The sequence below is a fragment of the Cervus elaphus genome, chromosome 15, assembly GCF_910594005.1.
Source record: "Cervus elaphus chromosome 15, mCerEla1.1, whole genome shotgun sequence".
Lineage (NCBI taxonomy): Eukaryota > Metazoa > Chordata > Mammalia > Artiodactyla > Cervidae > Cervus > Cervus elaphus.
The window spans coordinates 63,822,754-63,845,600 of record NC_057829.1 but is presented as its reverse complement, the minus strand read 5'-3'; the positions used below and the strand labels follow the sequence as shown (position 1 = coordinate 63,845,600).

The following is a 22,847-nucleotide window of genomic DNA, read 5'->3' as shown; positions in this document are numbered from 1 at the left end:
CGCATGCAACTCCACCCCAAAACTACAAACCCCAAGTGCAAGCTTTTACTGCTCAAGGCCCAGTACCTTCTTGCTTTCCAGAGATCACTTCTGCCTGAGACTGAGAAAAGAGGAAGTCAAACTCCAGAGGTAAATCTTTCACTAGATCAGCCAAGATAGCCAACTGCTTCCTGCAAGAAAGAACAACAACAAAAAAAGCCCTAAGAGTTAATGGTTAAACTCTCTTCTCACAAACAGCCTCAAGTTGACCTTCTACTTAGCCTTATTAGACCCCACTGTTCACTGACCCAAGCCACTTGATCCCTGCTTCTGTTTGGTACCCCCTTCAATTGCAAAGTCTTAAAATTACTCAAAAGCATAGCCTCCCTCTTAAAAGGCAATATGGTAACAGTAATACTTATCTTTTATATAATGCTACAATTCAAATAGTATTAAAAGATGAGACTATGGTTCTATGCCTCTCACAGGCTAAGTATGGATAAGCTGCAGGAAACTGGAACACAGTTTCATAATCTATAAAATAAATGTAATTACCCTATTCCTAACCACCATGAAAGGAGGCTGCTAAATTGAGGAACACACTCTCATCCTCAGATCTTACACAATACAGAAACACATCACCACACAGGAAGAAGACTTTGGCCCACAAGTGTTTATATGATCCTTTACATAAACTCCTAAATTTCCTTTTCTATATTTCAAGGGTTGATTTTGTTTTCATAAAAATCTTATCACTTGGAAAAGCCAGAGCAGGATCAAAATCCAAAAGTCATAATCTGAGGATGATACTTGAAGCTTAGTATCTACAGGGCCATTCTGTCCTCTAAAGTTTTATGTTATTAGTATGATCAGGTAAGGACAAGCAAAGAACCAAAGCTAGAAGTAATAATATGAATCTAGAGATAATGCTGGTTAAAAATAAGAGTAATTATCTTGGATTTTAAAAATTACTCATTACAAAAATATTCTGCTGGTTATACTGGTTGTCAGCATGACTTGGTAAAGAATGTTATTAGACCTTGAAAGTGAAAATTACACTTAAAGTAATAATCTTCCAAGATAATGTCAAGTATAGTTTCTAAAAAAACTCGTTGTTATATACAATAAATTTTTAAGATAAAAATTTCATAGGGGGAACAAGAAATGCTATTTTTGCCATTCTTACTGAATATGTTTCAGTAAGCATACCCAGAGAATATACCAAAGAATACCCAAATACCCAAAGAAGAGGGCTTGCTGGTCTGGTGATGATATTGAAGAATGGGCACCAACACACTCTGCTGTTTGAAATGTACATTACTGGTACAATATTTCTAAAGGGTGATCTGGGACTATGTATCAAAATTTTTAATGTGTTTAAACCTTTGACCTAATAGCTGTATTGTACGACAGCTATTGCAATAAAGTCATCAGACAAGAATACAAAGAGGAAAAATACTGCAGCATTACTTATAACAGTGAAAAATTGGAAATAATCTAACTGTATACACATCAGTAGTGACTAGCTAAATAATTTATGGTACATTCATACAATGTTATAGCATACAGATGTTAAAAGAAACGAGGTCAATTTCTATCTATGTGTATTGACATGACAAGATTTTGAGTTCCAACAGGTTAGAAAACAGTATATATAATATTAGCCCAATTTATGTTAATAAACAAAATACTCTTCATGTATTTCACAGGTTAGGACAGAACGTTGGTTTTCTAAAATTCAATACTGCTTCTTTATTTAAAAAAAAAAGTCTATGGCAAAATGTTGACAACTGCTACAGCTGGGTGGTAAGTAAATGAGGACTCACTACACTGTTCCCTCTACTTCTATATATATTTGAAATTTCCCATAATCAAGTTTTTTTTCCTTATCACTTTACAATTTTCTTACAATATCACTTTGTAATTCCTTAAAGCTATTTCTATTACAAAATAAAAAGGCAGTAGCATAAGTTCTATTAGTGTAGGCCTTTGGCAAAGAAATAAAACATACTGCTAATAAATCCAAAATACAGTCCAGGTGATCCACCCCCATTTTTAATATTTCTCACAGATACTAATAAGTAACAAAGCATTAATTATATAAAACAGGTTCTTGCAGTGATTGTTACACTTATGTCAACAACTATAAGGTGGTTTCATAAGCCCAGGATAGATATAGGCATTATTAAAAGAGGTGATCAAAAACAAGTTAAAGGCAAGTTCTTTAAAAATCCTTAAGATAAAATAAATATTAATATTCAGAGCTCTATGATGACAGAGAGGTTTCATAAGCCCAGGATAGATATAGGCATTATTAAAAGGTTTCATAAGCCCAGGATAGATATAGGCATTATTAAAAGAGGTGATCAAAAACAAGTTAAAGGCAAGTTCTTTAAAAATCCTTAAGATAAAATAAATATTAATATTCAGAGCTCTATGATGACAGAGAACATCTTAGACAAATGGGGTGGAGCTAACAGTTGGTTTTGTTTAAACAGAAACTTCTCTGACAGAGGAAATGATGGACAGTGCCAGGAGATGGGGCAATCCTCTCCTTTGCTCCACTTTGCTCAGAAAATGTGCCCAAATCTTCCCCCTGTTGGTTGGCTCTGCCTCTCTGACCTCTGAGTCAGCTTTTTCTCTGGCCCTCCAACCTCCTTCCTGGTTTGTGAAACCTCAGTCCATTCACAGAACCCCTGATGTGGCACCACCTGTGTCATCCCTGCTCTCCCCAGGGTTTATAAAATTCTGAATGATGGTGGTGGTGGTGGTGGTGTTGAGTCGCTCAGTTGTATCCGATTCTTTTGCAATCCATGGACTGCCAGGCTCCTCTGTCTATGGGAATTCCCAGGCAAGAATACTGGAGTGGGTTGCCATATCCTCCTCCAGGGGATTTCCCCAACCCAGGGATCGAACCCACATCTCCTGCACTGGCAGGTGGGTTCTTTACCACTGAGGCACCTGGAAAATCACCTGGGAAGAATGATGTATTACTTCTGTCAAAAACAAAAATTCTAAATTGCATGTGTAGTATGATAGTGATTTTGTAGAAGTTACACACAGATGCACAGATAGAAAGGAATAGAACAAGAGGAAACAGTTTTGATAAGACAGTAGAATAATACCTTTTTTGTTTTGCTTTTAAAATTTAATGATGTTAGGTTCTAGCAATAACATCATAAATTTCAGTTTTAAAAATAAGTAAAAACAAACAAAAAAATTAAGACCAAAATGTTTGTGAAAATAAGGAGCTAGAAGGCCTTTAAGGATGACAAATGGCTTCTCAACAGTAAACCAGACAGTAAACCAGTAACTCTGTCTGAGCAGCAGGAAAGCAGGGCACCGAGAGTTCTGACAGACACTGTATTGTGTGGCATGTCTGGCACAAGCAGAATGGAGCCCTACACACATGACAGAGGTTTGCATTGCTGTTGGCCAAATATACAAAATGAAGTTCTGTGGAAAGGGAACTGCTAATTATCAAGGAAAAATATTTAAGCTAATAAAAATTGCTGATGACTATGAGACTGTGGACATTCCAGAAGGATGGATGCTCAAGGTAAGGGAGCTCATTCCTACCCCAAGACCATAGTCAGTGTAGAGGGGTCAGGGAGGTGTCAAAGGGGAGAAATCACAAACAAGGAGGGATCGGACCGAAGTATAGCCGCTGGCCTCTTCCTTTTCCTCCTCTTCTAGGATTAGGTGGCAAAATGCCAGGCTAAACTGCCAAGGTCATATGGAAAAAACTTACCTGACAAGTGATGAAAAACCTGGTCTCAAGCCATGGAGACTGAGTTTGCAGGCAGCACCAGCTGTCATCAGGGAGCCAGGCAAAGTTACAGAGAAAACTCAAATCTTACCAGAGCCCTCCTACTAGCCCCCAGGTACCCAGTCCCTCAGGTGACCTTCCTACCACCCTTGTGAAATTATGCTCCCCCTCTGGGCTTCGCTGGTGCCTAAGATGGCGAAGAATCTGCCTAGTGAAGAATCTGCCTGCAGTGCAGGAGACCCATGTTCGATCCCCAGGTCAGGAAAATCCCCTGGAAAAGGAAATGGCAACCCACTCCAGTATTCTTGCCTAGGAAACCCCATGGACAGAGGAGCCTGGTGGACTACAGTCCATGGGGTCACAAAGAGTTGGATATGACTGAGCGACGAACACTTTCACTTTCTAGGTGCTAGATAATGATCCAAATTTATCACCATCACCGCTGCTCCTAACCCTTAATCAAAACTAAAAATCATTACAGCCATCTCAAATAGATATTGATCCCAAAGAAGCATATGCCATGGATGTGTGATCAACTGATTGTGAAATAACAGGTTGTAGGATTGGCTCTGCTCTATTTTGAGCAAGAAATCTTTTAGTGCCACCTGTCAACTCTGTGTGATGTACCCACATCCCGCCTTCAGATCAGGGAAGCACAGAGAATCATGCATGAAACTGCACTTTCAACTCTCGTGCCACCACCCTCCTGTCTCACCTCTCGGGAAGAAGCCTCATGCCCGCCGTGCAGAGGATGTAAAGGGGGGTCTCCTTGTGCTTCCTCACAGGCACATGAGCAGCAGCAAAGCTCAGCAGAGGACGAAGGTAATCGCTGGCATGTTCTGGAGTGTCTGCCATCGCAGAGATTCCTTAAATAAGATAAAATACTTTCATTAAAGAGTAGATCACAGAGACTCAGAAGACTGATACCCCATAAGGTTCTGTTTAGGTCCTAATCATTTATTTATTTCATAACAGTAGGGCAACAATGAATCCCTCCTATTATCCAGAATCTCCAGAAGAAAAGGATAGCTTTCTTTCTCCCTCTTCTCTTCTCTCCTCTCATTTCTGCAGCAGATAAAAGAGATCAACCATGATATAAATTCCATTCAGTACCTGGCTTGATTTTTTTAACCACTGGTTGGCTGTTTCGGTCTCTCATCTGTTTGATGTCCAACAAGTCATGAGGATTCCCATTATGTCTTGGCCAGAAATAAACAAAAATCCGAGAGCCGCTGCTGCCACAGTCCACAACAAGTCCATAATTCAGATCTGGGTCTTCAGTGTCAGTAGCTTCAAGATCTCCTACTCGAGCCAAGTACCTAAGCCGGGCAGAAAGAGGAACTAGTGTTAAGCGAATAGCACCACCACTTAATTCTTCTGTTCATAAGTCTTCATTAAGGGGCTACATGTGCCAAGCACATGGGACTACACATCCTAACAAAGGAATGAAACAATATCAACCATACTTACTGATGTACATGATGCCACAGCTGGTTTACACTGAAATTACATAACTAAAAGTTTGGGAGTAGTTCTGAAACTGGCCAGGGTAGCAAATCTTTTACTAAGCATTAAAGGGTTTCTAGGCCTGAGTAAATACTGAGCCACTAAATTGGAGGGTGGTTTGCTTTGCACACTAGATAACTAAGGCAATCCTAATTTCGTTTCTATTTATCTATCCTTTCTGTATATAGACATGAAGAATATGGCAGAATGATACCTGACTGACAGCAGGAAGATGGAACAAGTAAAGATGTTACCATCAAAACCCCAAGGTTTGAGTCTCAGCTCTAGCACTTTCTATACTTTGAGACTGTCAGGAAATTACTTAACTTCTCTCAGGTAGTTTCCTCATCTGGGAAATCAGGGTAGTTGGGAGTCTCTACCCTCAGAGAGGCAATGGGTATAAAGCAGTTAGCAGCTGCTGTGCCCCTACCCCTGCTCTTACTGTTACACGATAACGATAAGGAGAACTAGCAGAAGATGCTCTGGGGGAAAGTGCTGAAAAGTTCAGAAAGAAAAGAAGGCTACAAGCTGGTAAAATCCTTCTTCTGAGTGATGAGGCTTCAGTAAATATTAAAGTCAAAAAATTAAATAAATATTAAAGTTTCCTCAGAGTGTGAGGGGCTAAAAAGTACAAACATCACTGATGATGTCTTTCAAAGGTTTAATCTGAAGAGGAGACCAGTGAGAATGGCTTTTGGCTTATTACTCAAAAAAGGAGAGCTCTTTCTTGGTGCTAATATACAAGGCATGGTAGGCAGACTAAAATTTTGTCTTCTAGATTCTTTGAAATTTGAATAAATACTACTGTAGATTGAGCTAATAATTGAATGAATATCTTGAAAGGAATACTGTGAATTTTTCCAAGTAATATCACCCCCTCCCCCAGAACAATCATATTTGTGTCTACTGGTGACTTCACATTGCTACACAAAGTTCCTTATTTTGGACAGAAAAGCAAACTTGATGAAAAGAAGACCATGTAGAAACAGTTCAAAAATCAAAAAAGTAGGGCTGAGTACCTTTCCTATTCTAAAACACAAAATGCATTTTTTTTTTTAAAAGAGAGGAACATACATTTGAGCTTGTGTGCTAAGTTGCTTCAGCTATGTCTGACTCCATAGGGTCGCAAAGAGTCGGACATGACTGAAGCAACTTAGCACAAATGCACATAATCCTGTAAATTACTGCATCAGATAGGGTCAGGGAGAACTTTTTTTCTGGATCTGATATGAGAGTGAGTTGTGGGAAGTGAAGCAGATGGTAAAAATCTGTTTCACACTAGAAAGTTTACAGTCCTAAAGATTCCGTTCCACCACAAACTTCCCCATTCTAATCATATTACTGGGCTGCAATGGGCTCACAATCCACCAAACAATTCTTAACAGGTCACTTCTATCACAGGAAAGTTGGGCAGACATCTGGATGGTGCCACAGACAGAAAAGAAACCAGCAAGATAATGGATGCCCCAAATGACTTCTCATTTCTCATCAGCAATTCTATTTCACAGATCTTTACCTGCTTTCCTTCTCTGAAAACCACTCTTTCTACTTCACTTTGACAAGATTCTGTATCCTGTCCCCTCCTGCTTAATGAATAACTTTTCCCAGTACATTGGTTCTCAAAATTTGTTGGCTCAGGACCCCTTTTTACAGTCTTAAAACTAGTGAACTTTTCCATACATGGGTTACATCCATATATATATACCATGTTAGAAAATAAAACAGGACATTTAAAATATTTATTAATTTAGACAATCAGTTCAGTTCAGTCGCTCAGTCGTGTCTGACTCTTTGCGACCCCAAAGAGCACACAGCACGCCAGGCCTCCCTGTCCATCACCAACTCCCAGAGTTTACTCAAACTCATGTCCATTGAGTCAGTGATGCCATCCAGCCATCTCATCCTCTGTCATCCCCTTCTCTTCCTGCCCCCAATCCTTCCCAGCATCAGGGTCTTTTCCAATGAGTCAACTGTTCGCATGAGGTGGTCAAAGTATTGGAGTTTCAGCTTCAGCATTAGTCCTTCCAATGAACACCCAGGTTTGATCTCCTTTAGGATGGACTGGTTGGATCTCCTTGCAGTCCAAGGGACTCTCAAGAGTCTTCTCCAGCACCACAGTTCAAAAGCACCAATTCTTCAGCACTCAGCTTTCTTCACCATCCAACTCTCACATCCATACATGACTACTGGAAAAACCACAGCCTTGACTAGACGGACCTTTGTTGGCAAAATAATGTCTCTGCTTTTTAATATGCTGTCTAGGTTGGTCATAACTTTCCTTCCAAGGAGTAAGTGTCTTTTAATTTCATGGCTGCAATCACCATCTGCAGTGATTTTGGAGCCCAAAAAAATAAAGTCTGACACTGTTTCCACTGTTTCCCCATCTATTTCCCATGAAGTGATAGTAAACTCATTACATATTAACAAATTTTATGAAAAACAACTATTTTCTAAACCAAAAATCTAGAAGTGTGGTAGTGTTTTAGAGTTTTGCAAATCTCTTTAGTGTCTGAATTAACAGAAGATAGCTAGATTTTCATACTGATTTCTGTATTCAACCTGCTACAATAAGTTGTTTTGACTGAAGCATGTCAAGAATGACAGAGGATAAGATGATTGGATGGCATCATCAACTTGATGGACATGAGTTTGAGCAAGCTCCGGGAGTTGGTGATGAACAGGGAAGCCTGGCATGCTGCAGTCCATGGGGTCGCAAAGAGTCGGACATGACTGAGCAACTGAACTGAACTGACTGATAGGAAGAAAAATCAAGCTTCACATAATGTTGCTGGAAAAGGGAACAGTACTTCAATAGCCTTTTTAGATTACTGTGGATATTCTCCTTTGACACTACACTGAAAGTTGACAGGTGGAGTTTCTTAAAGGTTGGTGGCAATGTGGAATCTAAACTCTAAGAACTTTTCATACTGTTACATTAAAATGCACTGGTCTATCTTTCACTTTAAATTGCTTTTACTCATGCATGATGTTGTCACATCATATACTGAAAACTACTGGTTCAGTGAGCTATGCAAATCTTGACATTGACATATTTCGTTCTACCAAAAAACCACATACTTTCATTAATATCACTTCCAATTTTATAAAAAAAAGTCTTTGAAGTATTGAGAAGCAATACTTCTGAAGTATTAGGAAACACATCCACAGTGGCAGAAACAAATATCCCAAACTTCTACTTTTCACTTAAAAGTTCAAATTTTATCATTGACAGTAAATACTGATAGTAATTTTCTGTAAAATGATAGGTTTTTACTTCATTCATTTTCAAGAAAATGTCTTATGAAATACCCATGTCTGAAATTCATGGTTGTTCTGACAGTTATTCTTTCAAGTGAAAAACAGTATGATAAAAGCAGGGCTGTGTTCAGCTCACAACTCAAACAACTGCATTAAGTGCTTTTCCTTGAGACAACCTGCATATATAGCGAAGTGCTTAATGCATATTTCCCATTTTGTCACACAGAACATTAAAAAGATATTCTTAAGTGGAACTTGACTTTTCTTCCCATTGCAACTGTGTGACAGTGAAGATACCATAATTACTGGTTTAATTTGTTACTCTATCTTGATTTGTGCTAAAGCACTAGCAGTTCTACCCAACATTGTTTTTGTATCCTCACTGTAAATGTCAACTCAGCAAAAAAACCAAATACTATCACCACAGCCAAAAGGTAGAAGCAACTTAGATGTCCATGATAGATGAATGAATAAACAATATGTGTTATATACATACAACAGAATACAATTCAGCCTTAAAAAAAAAAGAAAGAAATCCTGTCACATGCTACAACATGGGTGAACCTTGAGAACATCATGCTAAGTGAAATATGTCAGTCACAAAAGACAAACACTATATAATTCCACTTATAAGAAATATGAAAAATAAGCAAATTCACAGAATCAGAAAATAGAATAGTGGTTACCAGGGGCTAGGGGTAGGGAAAAAATTAGGGTTGTTGTCTAATGAGTATAGAGTTTCAGATTTGCAAGATGAAAAAGTTCTGGAGATTGGCTGCATAACAATGTGAAGATACTTAACACTTAGAAACAAGATGATAAATTGTGTTATGCATTTTTAAAACACAATTGGCTGCATAACAATGTGAAGATTAACACTTAAAAATAATTAAGATGACAAATTGTGTTATGCATTTTTTTAAACACAACCTTAGTATTTTTATCAAAATAGTTTTGGCCTTACAGACCCCCTAAAAGTGTCTCAGAGACTCCCAAGGGTCACTTAAGAGCCGCTACTTGAACACAACCTTCTTTCTAACAAACACCCGTCTGTTTTTCTTCCTATTCCTTCCCCTTTCCCTTCTCTGACATGGTTTCAGTTCTTAAGGAGCCTCCACTCAACAATGCTGATGCTTGGGATACTCACAATGACCTGAAAAGGCGTCCTCCCTCTGTTCTAACAGGGAGTGTCATTATTCTCTTTAAGCAGTTTGCTTATATTTCACACTGAGCCCTAAGATGTCTTTCCTATTTGTTTGCTCCACCTCTCCATTTAGATTCTGTTTCTCAAGAGTGAGTACATTAACTGCATGCCCCAACACAGTCACAATGTTCCTCACATTTCTCCAATATGTATCAATCAATACTGACTGGTTTGGGCCTAGAGCTCACAATATGAAGCTGCTGGTCTGTTAACAATTCACCTAGGTCTTTGTATAGCTATACTCAAAATCAGTTGGTCTATTTCTTAGAAAATTTCAGGGGCTTTCCAAAGCATCCTGTCATCCTCTTTGGTTTCTGTCACAATAAGAAACCTTACAACTCTAATTTGGGTACAACTCAACTTTGCTTTCTTTTCTCTTAAAGTCGCCATGTGTGCATTGGCAGAAAAAAGTCAGCTGACACTACAATACAAGGAAGAAAGATAGGACCAGAGGGCATTTATGTTATACTTTCCACTTGAATCTCTAATCGGTGGCTGCAGAAGTCTCTTATGTTTCTCATCTTCCATACAGATGAGTAACTGAAGAAAAATTCTTCCCTTTGGCTTGAAGTAATAGTATCATCTCTTTCTGGAATTCTGACCTCTTATGACCTATTCAGGCTTCTTAGAAGCCCTTCCTCATCTAGGCTCCGAGCAAAGATGCATCGCTGGTCCTTTCTTGGATATTTTCATTTCTGATTTGCAATACTAGACTTACTCATCATGATTAACTACTTGCATTGCAGGATCCTCCTGCTTTGCTGATGCTGCACTAACTCAATCCCTAAAGAGGACTTAAAGCCCAAGAGAAAAATTCCAAAAGCTTTGGAATCCCTCATACCCACTGTCCCAGGAGAGAGCCAATTTACCATCACATGCACTTACTCCCACCTCAAACCCACATATCCTCTCTATATGAGAAGCATGATTTCCCTCCGGTCACTGCTGAGTCAGTGAAAAGAAAGATACCCACATATACATCACTCATGGTAGAACTGGAAGACAACTGGCTTTTCGCTGCCATTATACTCAAAACATTAACAGCATTAGAGCAATAACTGACCAAGCCATTAGCTTACAAAATCAACACAAATTATACCACTTCTAGAGTTCAAAAAGAACTCAGTAACATGCCAAAAGTTCACTAAAGTGGCCCCCATTAGCATGGAGCTACCACCTCTTTGATGAATTGTCATCATCTCAACTCTGTTCAAGGCTCGAAACCAAATATGACATTATAGCCAAAGTAGCTGTGCATGACTGATGATAGTACTACATGCCCAGAAAAGCATCTTGTAAGGTTACTACTTATTTCCTAACAAGATTAATCAGAGCAGTCAGAAACATTTATAATTTAAAGCTCTGCTTATAATGAACACCATTAAGGACAAGCAAATGAATAAACACATAAAAATGTCTTCCATTTCACCAACAAAATCTCTGAATTGCTCCACTACACATTAGAACCCTTAACTTCATCTGTATATTTGTTTACCATTTTTATTCTAACCATAAGTAAAGGCTCCTTTTCACTTGCTTTAAACAGAATTAAAACTCCTAAGGAAGGCCACTATTGAGCCAGTTACTGACACAGAAGCTCTCACTCAGTAATTCCCAGGTAGCAAAGGAACATGAAGGCACCTTTCAACAGCTACCAAAGACATTCTTCAGAACAATAAGCCAGACAAAAATTTCCCCACTAATAAAGACAGTAGTGGGGATACCAAAAAGTTGTTGTTGCTTAGTTGGTAAGTCATGTCCAACTCTTTTATGACTCTATGGACTCTATGGAGCCTGCTAGGCTCCTCTGTCCATGGGGTTCTCCTGGCAAGAATACTGGAGTGGATTGCCATTTCCTTCTACAGGGGATCTTCTCAACCCAGGGATTGAACCTGGGTTTCCTGCTTGGCAGGCAGATTCTTTACCACTGAGCCACCTGGGAAGCCCTACCAAAAAATGAACATCATTAAACATTAAGGTGAAAAAGAAATGTACTGAATACAACAGTTCACTGTTTGTCTTGCACATTATACATGTATACATGCTAAAAAGAATCCCTTAAACTAAAAATTATTAATATATTTTAACAATTTACCAGCATCCAGGGCTAGCACATTCCAGAACTTTCTGACCTGGAGGAAATATTTCCCATCTGAACTGTCTGATAGGATAGCTACAAGCCACACATGGCCAATGAAACCTGAAATGTGACAAGTGCAAAGAAGGAACTGTGCAGACAGTATTTGTTAAGTAAGTGAATAGACGAATGAATAAATGGGTGAATAATACAAAGTCAGTCGGATGAAGCTGTTGGAGCACATATTATATGGCACATGCTAGATAAATAGTTGACTAAAACAAATCTAGCAAAATATATTCTTAAAGATAGCTTTGCTGTGCACATCAGGGGAGGACAGAGGGTATATGAGAAATCTTTGCAATTGTGCTCAATTTAGCTGTGAACCTAAAAATGGTCTAAAAAATAAAGTTTATTTTAGAAGCATAAATCAAAAAATAGTTCTGGATTCAAACCTTACTGACACTCATCAATCTCTAAATTTACCTTTTTCTTAGTTCTAGTTCTGATGTAAACCTCCTGCTTTCTCCTTCAGCAGCAATGGGAATACATGTTTACATAACAATTCTTTGGTTTTGATACTGAGGGAAAACCCCCATTCATGCTTCTAAAATTTTGGGCCATATCACCACCAAAGTTATATGCTAGGTTCCACCAATGACTGAAAAAATTCAAATTAAAACAGTTTCCAATACGATTTGAAAAAATTCAAATTAAAATATTTCCCCAATTTAAATTGGAAAAAATGCCTATTAAAAGTATGTGATATAAAAACCACAACTACAAGTCCTTGTCCTAATTTTTTATAAGGTATTGAACTTAAGTGATGGGTATTTCCCTCAATTCCTAGTTATTTGCTTAATCATTTAATCATCAGCTAATGCTCACTGGTGCCTAACAGTAACAGCCACCACAAAAAATAAATCCTGGAAGAAAAATTTTAAATGGAGTTAGTGCTGCCCCTTACCTTCATTTACTTTCATTGTATATTTGCAGGGCAGAAAACAGAGAACAGAAAAAAATCAAGATTATTTCAAATACTACTACTAAGACTAACATCCGCAATAACTGTAGAGCAATGCTTCCCAACTTAGGCTGCATATTAGAATCACCTTGAGAAAAGGTCCAGTGATTTGTATTTTTTTAAAGGTCCACAAGTAATTCAGGGGCTTCCCTGTTGGCACAGATGGTAAAGAATCCACCAGCAATGCAGGAGACTGGGTTCAATCTCTAGGTTGGGAAGATCCCCTGGAGAAGGAAATGGCTACCCACTTTAGTATTCTTGCCTGGAGAATCCCATGGACAGAGGAGCCTGGCGGTCTACAGTCCATGGGGTCAAAAAGAGTGGGACATGGCTGAGTGACTAACATGCTTTTCTCATAGAATTGAATACCACTATAGAAATGGTCTTTAGAAAATCTGAGTTATTGAGTCTACTTTATTTTTTAACAAATTTCCTCTCTCCTGCCTACTGTCAAGATGTCAGTATATCATTAACGACTGTCATCAGTGTGTCCACATCTCATGACCACCATACCCTTCCCACTACCACCATTCTAACTGGCTATTACTGGCTATGTCTGAGACAAGAGAGAACCAAGCTAATTAAAACAGTATGGACATGTACACAGTAGTATATTTTAAATGGATAGCCAAAAAGGACCCACTGTATAGGACAGAAAACTCTGCTCCATAATATGTAACAACCTAAATGGAAAAAGAATTTGAAAAGAATAGATACATGTGTATGTGTAACTGAATCACTTTACACCTGAACTAACACAACTGTTAATCAGCTACACTCTAAAAATAAAAAGTTAAAAAAACAAAAATACAGTTTGTTAAACAAAAGCAAAGAGGCTGTATCTGAGAGCCTAACTTATCAGTACAGTATGCAAGCTCCCAGTACATGAACTTAGTGACATCAAATCTGGTTACTCATAAGCTTCTTCCGGTTAATCTCTGCTTTTTAATTTTATTCCTGATTCTTGACTATGTACAGTCCCTGATTCTTTGTTCCTGATTCTACACAGTTAAACTATTATCGCATTGGGAAACAATTATTCCTTCACATCTGCCTTCCTACCTAGATTACCAGCTCTATGAGTTCAGGGGCCACGTTTTATTCACCTTTGTACTCTAGTGTCTAGCTCAGCGTCTCACATGCTGCAAGCTCTCAACAGGTGTTTGTTTCCTAAATGCCTCGTATAGGCAGACATGAGTGAAGTTTAAGGACACATGGTAATTTGTGGCCATATGCAAACAAGCTTTCAGTAAGGAACAAGGAGCTCTAAGGCTATACAGCAGCTGGCTGCTTCGCCAGAGCATTACAGAGTGTAAAGATTTTATTAAGGGTGTGAAGATTTTGTTAAGTCACTACACAGGCACAGTCTGAGTGTTCCTTAGCTCTGGGGCTAACTTGTTTCAGTTAATTCAGCATAAGTATTTACTGAATCTGGCCACCTGAGTTTAATAGTAGGTGAGAACTATCAGATCACTCTACCTCCAATGAGTCCCTCAAATTCATTTTCTTCTCTCCATCATCATTGCTGCCACCCAAGTCTAGGCCATCATCCTCTCTCTATTGGAGTATTCCAATTTATTCTCCATAGTACCACCAAAGTGACCTTTTCTTAAAAAGCAGTTCTGATCACATCACTCTTCAAGTTTTTCAAAGCCTTCCTTCTACCCTTAAGATAATGTCTGCTAAGTCGCTTCAGTCGTGTCCAACTCTGGGTGACCCCATAGACGGCAGCCCCACCAGGCTCCCCCATTCCTGGGATTCTCCAGGCAAGAACACTGGAGTGGATTGCCATTTCCTTCTCCAAAGCATGAAAGTGAAAAGTACCAACACTACTCTACTTTAAATACAATTAATAAGACTGCAACAAAAACTCAAATCTAATCGTAAAATACATTAATATTAAGATAATGTCTAAACCTCCTAAAATGGCTTAACAGGCCCAGTCTGATCTGCCCCTGTAGCTGTACAGATCACCACTCACTGCCTAGTTGTCCTTACCCTAGCCATATTATCCTATAAATAAGTCCATAATTAGACCATGCTATGTTCCAGTGAGAAACTCTGCTCAGGTATGTCAAGAAAATCTCAATAAGCATCTAAAACACTCAAATTATGGACTGAGTTTTCTAAAGCTAACAGGTTCCTCAAGATCAACTGTTAATAACTCTGTCATGGATCTAAAGAAGTGTTTCCTCTTTGAAAAGGAAGAAAGAAAAATACAAAGCAATACTGTTACTGGAGGAGGAAAGCTGAAAACAAACTTCTTGAAAAAAAAGCACCAAGGTCTCCATGCCGTGGTTCCTATCACTCAGCACATAGTGGCCAGTCAATAAATGTTTGTTGAATGTTTTAACAAATGAGTGACCAAAGTGAATAGGAAATGAGAAATTCTGGGGACAGAACAACACAGAAATATTAAGGGGAGGATGCATGTGTCCCAATTCTGACCAAAAAAGACTCAGGGAAAGAGTTGCTGGAGGTTTCCAGGAAGGGTCTTCATTCTTTTAAGAGAGCATGGAAAGACCTGTTTCTCTCCTACAGGACACGAGTGAGTGCAGGTAGCCCTGGCTGCTATTACACAACCACTTAGCATGCTGACAAAACGGGCAACTGAGACAGAGACTCCCATCCTGAGAGCCAGCATTGAACTTGTGGTCCTTCTACCCCTGAACTTCTCATTATGTGAGCCAATAAACATTCTTATTCTTTAAGTCAGTCTGACTGTCACTTGTAGCCCAATGCCTCCTAATTGATCCTTTCTGGGAAGCAGTAAGGAGATGTTGCAGATGATGAACACAACATATTACCATTTCGTTCTGTAACCTAACCAGAAACTAATCTTTAAAAAATAGCAAAATTGGGATTTTCCTGATGGTCCAGTGGCTTAGATTCTGCACCCCAATGCAGGGGAGGAAGGTTCGATCCCTGGTCAGGGAACTGGATCCCACATGCTGCAACGAAGACCCAGTGTAGCTGAATAGAATAAAATAAATTTTTAAAAAAAATAGCAAAATAACTGTTTTAAAGGAATACAGATCTTCTATGCACTGGTAAGCTATATCAAACAAAAGCTATATTAAATAATTCCAAATGTATTTTCTATGAAAAAAGGTATTCAGCTTTCATGGAACTAACAGTAGGTTAGACTTACAGAAGAAAATACTAATGAATTGGAAGGCACAGCAATATAAAATATCCAGAAAAACACAGAGAGAAAAAAAGACTTGGGGGGTGGGGAAGGGAACAGAACATAAGTGGGCTGTGAGAAAATGTCATGTGACTCAACATATGTCACTGGAGACACCAAAGGAAAAGTGGGAGAGTATAGAAAAATATTTGAAGAAATAATATTAAAATTTTTCCAAATTTGATTAAAAATGATAAATCCATAGATCCAAGAATAAACAAATCACAAACATAAGAATCATGAAGAAAACTAAACCAAAGCCCATTACAATCAAATTGTTTAAAACCAGTGATAAAGAGAAAAACTTAAATGCAGCCAGAGGAAGACACATTACATACAGAGAGAACAAAGAGAAAAATGACAACAGAGCTCTCCTAAGACAAGCCAGAGGACAGTGATGCATCATCTGTAAAGTAAAGAAAGCAAAAAAAATGATCAACCTAGAGTTCCATACTCAGTGGATATTTCTTTTAAAGGGAAAGCAAAATGAAGACTTTTCCAGTCATACAAAAGTTGAGAGAATTCACCAACCACAGATTCATACTACTAGAAATGTTAAAGGAAAACCATTAGGCAAAAGGAAAATGATACCAAATGGAAATATGAAATCTACACAAAGGCATGAAGAGGCCCAGTAATGGTAAATATACAAACCTTTTTTTCTTATTTTTAAAAACCTCTTTAAAAAATAATTGAATGCCTAAAGCAAAAATAATAATGTATGGTAGAGCTTATAACATATGTAGAAGAAGTAAGAAGTATGACAACAATAGCACCAAAGTCAAGGAGAAAGAGAAGAATGAAAGTACATTGTTGTTAAGTTTTTACACTGTGTGAAGAGGTATAATATTACTTGAAGTAGTAAATTAAATTACTTAAACCATAAAGCAACTACTGAAAAAACAAAAAACAGAATTATGTCTAACAAAACAACAAAGGAGATAAAATGGAATCATTAAAAATGTATTCAAAAAAAGGGGGGTGAGGTAAAGAAAGAAAGACAAACAAAGAACAGATGTGACAAGCAGAAAACAAACAGCAAGACAGATCAAACCCTGAAGATAACTGATTAATGTAAAAACCTGAAGAGCCCACATAAAAGGCACACATTGTCAGACTGGGTAAGAAGACTCAATTAAACTCTGTCTACAAGAAGCACACTTGGGGAAGAAAAAAAAAAAGAAGCACACTTGAAACATAACAAAACAAAAAGGCTAAAACTAAATGAATGAAAAAACATCTATCATGCTAACACTAATCACAAGAAAGCTGAAACTGCCATAGAAATACCAGGCTAGTAGATTTCAGAGCAAAGAATATAATCAAAGACAAAGAGTCATTTAATAACCATAAAAGGGTCAAGTCATCAACAGTACGTAACAATTGTAAACATTTATGCAACCAGTAAGTCAGTCCACCAAAACAAGGAAAGAGAAACACACCTTTCATGGATAAAAGGTAGCATTAGCATTTCTCAATCAGAACCGAACATTACCGAATAGGGATTAAGATCTTTTAATGTAGTAAGTGGCATGCAATTTTAACTAAAAGTGCAGTATTCCCCAGTATAAGAGTCAAAGAGTCAAAGGTGGTTGTTGTTCAGTCTCCAAATTGGGTCCAACTCTTTGTGACCCCATGGACTGCAGCACCCCAGGCTTCCCTGTCTTTCACTATCTTCCTGGAGTTCACTGAAATTTGTGTCCATTGAGTCAGTGATGCTATCTAACCATCTCATCCTAAGGTAGCAGTATGTTAAACAGCTTATCAAAGTATTTATGACTTCACTGCCAAAGCTGGTCAAAGCAATGTAAAGGTGACTCACCTTTCATATTGCCTATCTCTTGGTGATGAAGCACCCCAATGTCGAAAGTCCATGATTAACATAAGTAAAAGGAGACAGGATATGAAGAAGAGTCCTAGGAATGCCACCCGCTGCCGGGGAAATGGGCTCACTGTGGGCACAGTGAAGTACCAGGAGGCTGGACAGAGGAAGGAAAAACTGATCCTGAAATAAGACAAACATTAGTAAGAAAAGTCTCTACAATTGAGTGCTAAAAATGATTTTAAAGCTGGATTAAAGCCCTTCCTAATAAAGGCAAATAATTTATGCCACCAGAAGTCTAAATGTTCATTTAGTCTCAAAGTTTAGAAAAGGACCTATATGGTTCATGGAACTTTTACTATATAAACTAAAAAAGCCTTCTCTGCTCTTTTTCCAGAGTCTGCACTTTGGGGTGAAATTCAAAGAACTAACTTCATGTTAATGAAAAGATCACCAGTCTCCCTGTGCAAACTCATATAACATTGAAGAATCAGAGCACTTGCAACGGTCCCACCAAGCATACTGTCAAAAAGACAGAAGAGACAGAAAATTTATTAACTGATTTTTAAAACTATTTTAGTGGGTAACATATGCACACAGAAAGAAAAAAAAATCAGTTTAAAGGATATGTAGTGGAGAGTGAGTCTTGTGCCTTAACCCCTCATTTCCCTCTCAGAGGCAACCACTATTACCCAGGGATATTCTGTGTGTGTGTGTGTGTGTGTGTGTGTGTGTGTGTCAGAGGCAACCACTATTACCCAGGGATATTCTGTGTGTGTGTGTGTGTGTGTGTGTGTGTGTGTCAGAGGCAACCACTATTACCCAGGGATATCCTGTGTGTGTGTGTGTGTGTGTGTGTGTCAGAGGCAACCACTATTACCCAGGGATATTCTGTGTGTGTGTGTGTGTGTGTGTCAGAGGCAACCACTATTACCCAGGGATATTCTGTGTGTGTGTGTGTGTGTGTGTGTCAGAGGCAACCACTATTACCCAGGGATATTCTGTGTGTGTGTGTGTGTGTGTGTGTGTGTCAGTCAGTGTTTGTGTGTATGTGTGTGTCCTTCACTTAGTCGTGTCTGACTCTTTGCAATCCCATGAACTTTATGCAAACACAAGAATAAACACATACCATCAAGGTAATATATCTGTGTGTGTGTATCTCTACTCCTTTGGTTTTACACCAGTAGGTATAATGTCCTGCATCTTTCTCCATTTATTCTATTTGACAACTGTCTCATTTGGTATAAGTTGCCCCACACCTCCACATAAATCTTTTCTGAAACCTTCAGAGTATTATAATGTATGAATACGTGTATTCAACTGTGAAGTTCACTTTTCATACTAACTCAAAAGGACCTCAGTCTGTTTTCAAAGTTCATTACAAAACAAAAAAATTTTTTTGTTTGTGTTTTGTTTAACTTCCTCAAGGGGCACCTAGCCTCACTCAAGTGGAAATCTGAAAGAACATTACAACCTAGTAGCACTTATTAGAACAGAGCAAGCACTCACATGCAGCCCTAGAGCAAACCTCACTTATAACAATCTCCCAAGGCCTCTCAACCTGCCTGCCAGCCCCCAACTGAGCTTCCAGCAGAGGATAAAGTGTGCAATCTTACCTAGCCATGGGTTCCCTTCAGTGGTCTCAATGCCTGTCACCTCCTTTTCCTTTTTCCTTGAAAAGGTGGTCTCCTCGTCCTCGGCATCTCCTAAGTCTGCAGCCTGGAAAGAGTTGGTTGGGTTTCAGGTTCATCTCCAGCAGTGCCCACGAGACTATACCCCCCTTCCCCCTCACGAGAAGCCATGGCGCCCACCCACTCTCCGGGCTCCCACTACAGATGCGTTTGCTCTTGTTCCTGGGGCTCAGCGGTCCCTACCGCGGCTCCCTGGGAGCCGGGTGTTCTAGAGGGCCGGCGACGTCCTCGAGGAACCCACCGTCCCCAGGCGGGGATGGGAGTTCCTCTTCCCCTAGCCAACCCTTCCGGCCCCACAGCCTTCCCGTGCTCACACTCACCGGTCGAACCGCCAGCGAGGTCCCTCAGCACGGTTCTGCTAGGTCCAGTGGCGCTCCCAGCAGCTTCTAACCGAGCCGGAAGGAGGCCCGGGCAGCCGGCGGCGCCACGTCCCCAAGGAAACCGCAGAGAGCCAATGACTGACAGGGGACCCGCGGAGATGAGCGGCGGGCAAACCAGCTCCGTCGGCCGCACGTCGGTCCGCCAGGGTGGCCAATCCCCTAGAGCGCTCGGCCTTAATGCCCGCCCCAGGATTTCGTGCGCGTCCAATCCGGAAGGGTGTCGAATGGGGCTCCGCCTGGATGGGCCGGCGGGGGCTCACAGTGGGAGAGGTACCAAACTCAGCCCAGGTACCCAGCGGCTGTTCCCCTCTCGTTGGCGAGAGTTCTCTGCTGGGCTCTTTCTCTGAGGCTGTCTTCGGGACAGAGCGGCTCGCCTTTTTGGGGAGTGGGGGTGGATGGGGGAAGGTTAGGAGCCGGGGGTTCGCGACGCGACAGAAGTGTATTCCTTGCCTACAGCAAATCAGAGGTTTTGTGTCCGCAAACCCTGCTGTCCAGAACGGCAGTTCTCCCTACAGTCTCTCAAACATGCCCCGGATTCCCTGTCTTGTCCCGTGAGAAAAAAAACATAAGTTGGGGACAATGACGACTACATCGAAGCACTTATACCCATTCATTTAACATTCAGTGAATGTCTACTGTGAGCCAGACATTACGAGCGGTTGTGTCCCTGACCTCCCGGACCTTACGGTGATACACACAAGGATAATGTTTCCTGAATGTTGCTTTTCTGCCATGGTTATATCAGGGGTTCCTCTCATTTCCAGGAGGGAGCCGCTTGGACAGGATGAAATCCAAGTCCTTACAAACGTGGCACACACATGGCCGTCCACGACCTGCCCATGCAGCCTCTTCCACTGCTCACCTCCCTTTTTATGCTCCAGTCGCACACCTCTGGTTTCTGCCTCCACCTGCCTTGATCCTCTTTGCCAGATGAACTCAGCCTCGTCCCTTACCTCGATTTAAGGGTCACTTTCCTTAAAAGCCTTACTTGATCTACACCTCCTTTATAGATGCCTACTGTTTCACTTGGGCTTCCCTGGTGGCTCAGAGGTTAAAGCGTCTGCCCAAAATGCGGGAGACCTGGGTTCAATCCCTAGGTTGGGAAGATCCCCTGGAGAAGGACCTGGCAACCCACTTCAGTGTTCTTGCCTGGAGAATCCCATGGACAGAGGAGCCTGGTGGGCTACAGTCCACAGGGTCACAAAAGAGTGGGACACAACTGAGTGACTTCACTTTCATTGTTTCATTTACCACGTTGAGTTAGTTATATTTATTTATGTATCTATCCCAATAGACAGGATATCCTTGAGGGCAAGGACTATCTGCTTCCACAGCAATGTTGGACACTGCCTGGCACACAAAATATGATTCATATATGACAAAAAAGTGAATGAATGACTGCGGGAATAAATGAAGACCACCCAAATGAGAACAAAGAGGCTATTCTATGCCTGATTAAACAAGGCAGTCATTCACTATCACTTGGCATCTGGCAGATAACTAAAGACTGTCAGGGGAGTGGGAAAGTTTAAGGTAGAAAAACAAAAAGGGAAGATTTCATGTATGCACTGATTTGAGAGTACTGGTGTGGGGAAGCTGGAGGCAGGCTCACTAGAAGTATGGCATCTTATGTGATTGTTTTGGTGGTGCATATTTGACTTTCTCCAGTTGGTCCTGAGTTGGAAGAGCAAAAATTGGGGAGGCTGACAGTCACTGACCAGTCATAAGAATTCTGGGCTGATTGCTGCAGAGATCGATTGCTGGGCTGATTGCTGATTGTGGGTCAGAGTTTTAATTGTCATATGTGGTCTGACTGTTATCCAGTTTGTATATTCAGTCTCTTGTGACTGTTTCTTTTTTCCTCCATTACCCTCCCAACCTGGTTGAGTTTCCTAGCTTGCTTCAATTCTCACCTTTCTTCTTTGTCCCTCAATCCTTACTCCGCTTGTGTTATATTTTATCCAGGCCCCCAGAAACTACATTGAGTAGAATAGTTGTGTAAAGTTAGGATTAATCACAAAAATATACAAATGCCAAGTAGTTTTTTTTATTCTAGAGCCCAGTTTGGTGCCTGGAAAAAGGTAGATGTGGGAAAAATTCAACAAATGTTTTGGCTTTTTTCTTTTTTAATCCTTGAAGTTGCCTACTAACTATGCAGTTATAAATCTAATCTAAGTATGTTTCAAATTCCAGTGTTCCACTCAATGAGTGTTTTTGAGCAGAAATAAAATTCCTATTTCTGTTTTAAACTGTACTTAATGTATATGGCTGATGAACTATTAGAACTTGATGGTGCATTCAAACATCTTCTAATTTACATTTCATAACTACTGTTACAAAACAGAAAAGAGAACTTCCCTGGTGGTCCAGTGGTTAAGAATCTGCCTACCAATGCAGGGTACAGGGCTTCAATCCCTAGTCTGGGAAGTTTCCACATGCCGCAGGACAACTGAGCCTGTGTGCCACAGTTACTGAGCCCTCAGGCTCTAGAGCCCATGCTCTGCAACAACAGAAGCCATCTCAGTGAAAAGCCTGCTCACCATAACTGGAGATTAACCCCCACTCACCGAAACCACAGTGAAGGCAATGGCAACCCACTCCAGTACTCTTGCCTGGAGAGTCCCATGGACGGAGGAGCCTGGTAGGCTGTAGTCCATGGGGTCACTAAAAGTCAGACATGACTGAGCGACTTCACTTTCACTTTTCACTTTCATGCATTGGAGAAGGAAATGGCAACCCATTCCAATATTCTTGCCTGGAGAATCCCAGGGACAGAGGAGCCTGTTGGGCTGCTGTCTATGGGGTCACACAGAGTCGGGCACGACTGATGTGACTTAGCAGCAGCAGCACCACAATTAGAGAAAGCCTATGCACAGCAATGAAGACCCAGTGCACCCAAAAATAAATAAATACAATTTAAAAAACAGAAAAGAAACCTACATTTTAATCC

At 40.1% G+C, this 22,847-nt stretch overlaps 1 protein-coding gene across 1 annotated transcript in view; it reads right to left on the bottom strand.

Annotated features, from left to right (window-relative positions):
* ENTPD7 (ectonucleoside triphosphate diphosphohydrolase 7) overlaps window positions 1–19,995 on the bottom strand; it is a 39,018-nt gene extending 19,023 nt beyond the window's left edge. Inside the window, exons 1-6 of the mRNA XM_043927067.1 lie at window positions 19,838–19,995; window positions 19,443–19,545; window positions 17,827–18,009; window positions 4,862–5,067; window positions 4,464–4,614; window positions 67–170 (exon numbers count right to left, since the gene is read on the bottom strand). Coding sequence (XP_043783002.1) covers window positions 67–170; window positions 4,464–4,614; window positions 4,862–5,067; window positions 17,827–18,009; window positions 19,443–19,450 — 652 coding nt within the window. The 5' untranslated portion in view covers window positions 19,451–19,545; window positions 19,838–19,995. The remainder of the gene's footprint in view (window positions 1–66; window positions 171–4,463; window positions 4,615–4,861; window positions 5,068–17,826; window positions 18,010–19,442; window positions 19,546–19,837) is intronic.
* Window positions 19,996–22,847: the final 2,852 nt, after the last annotated feature.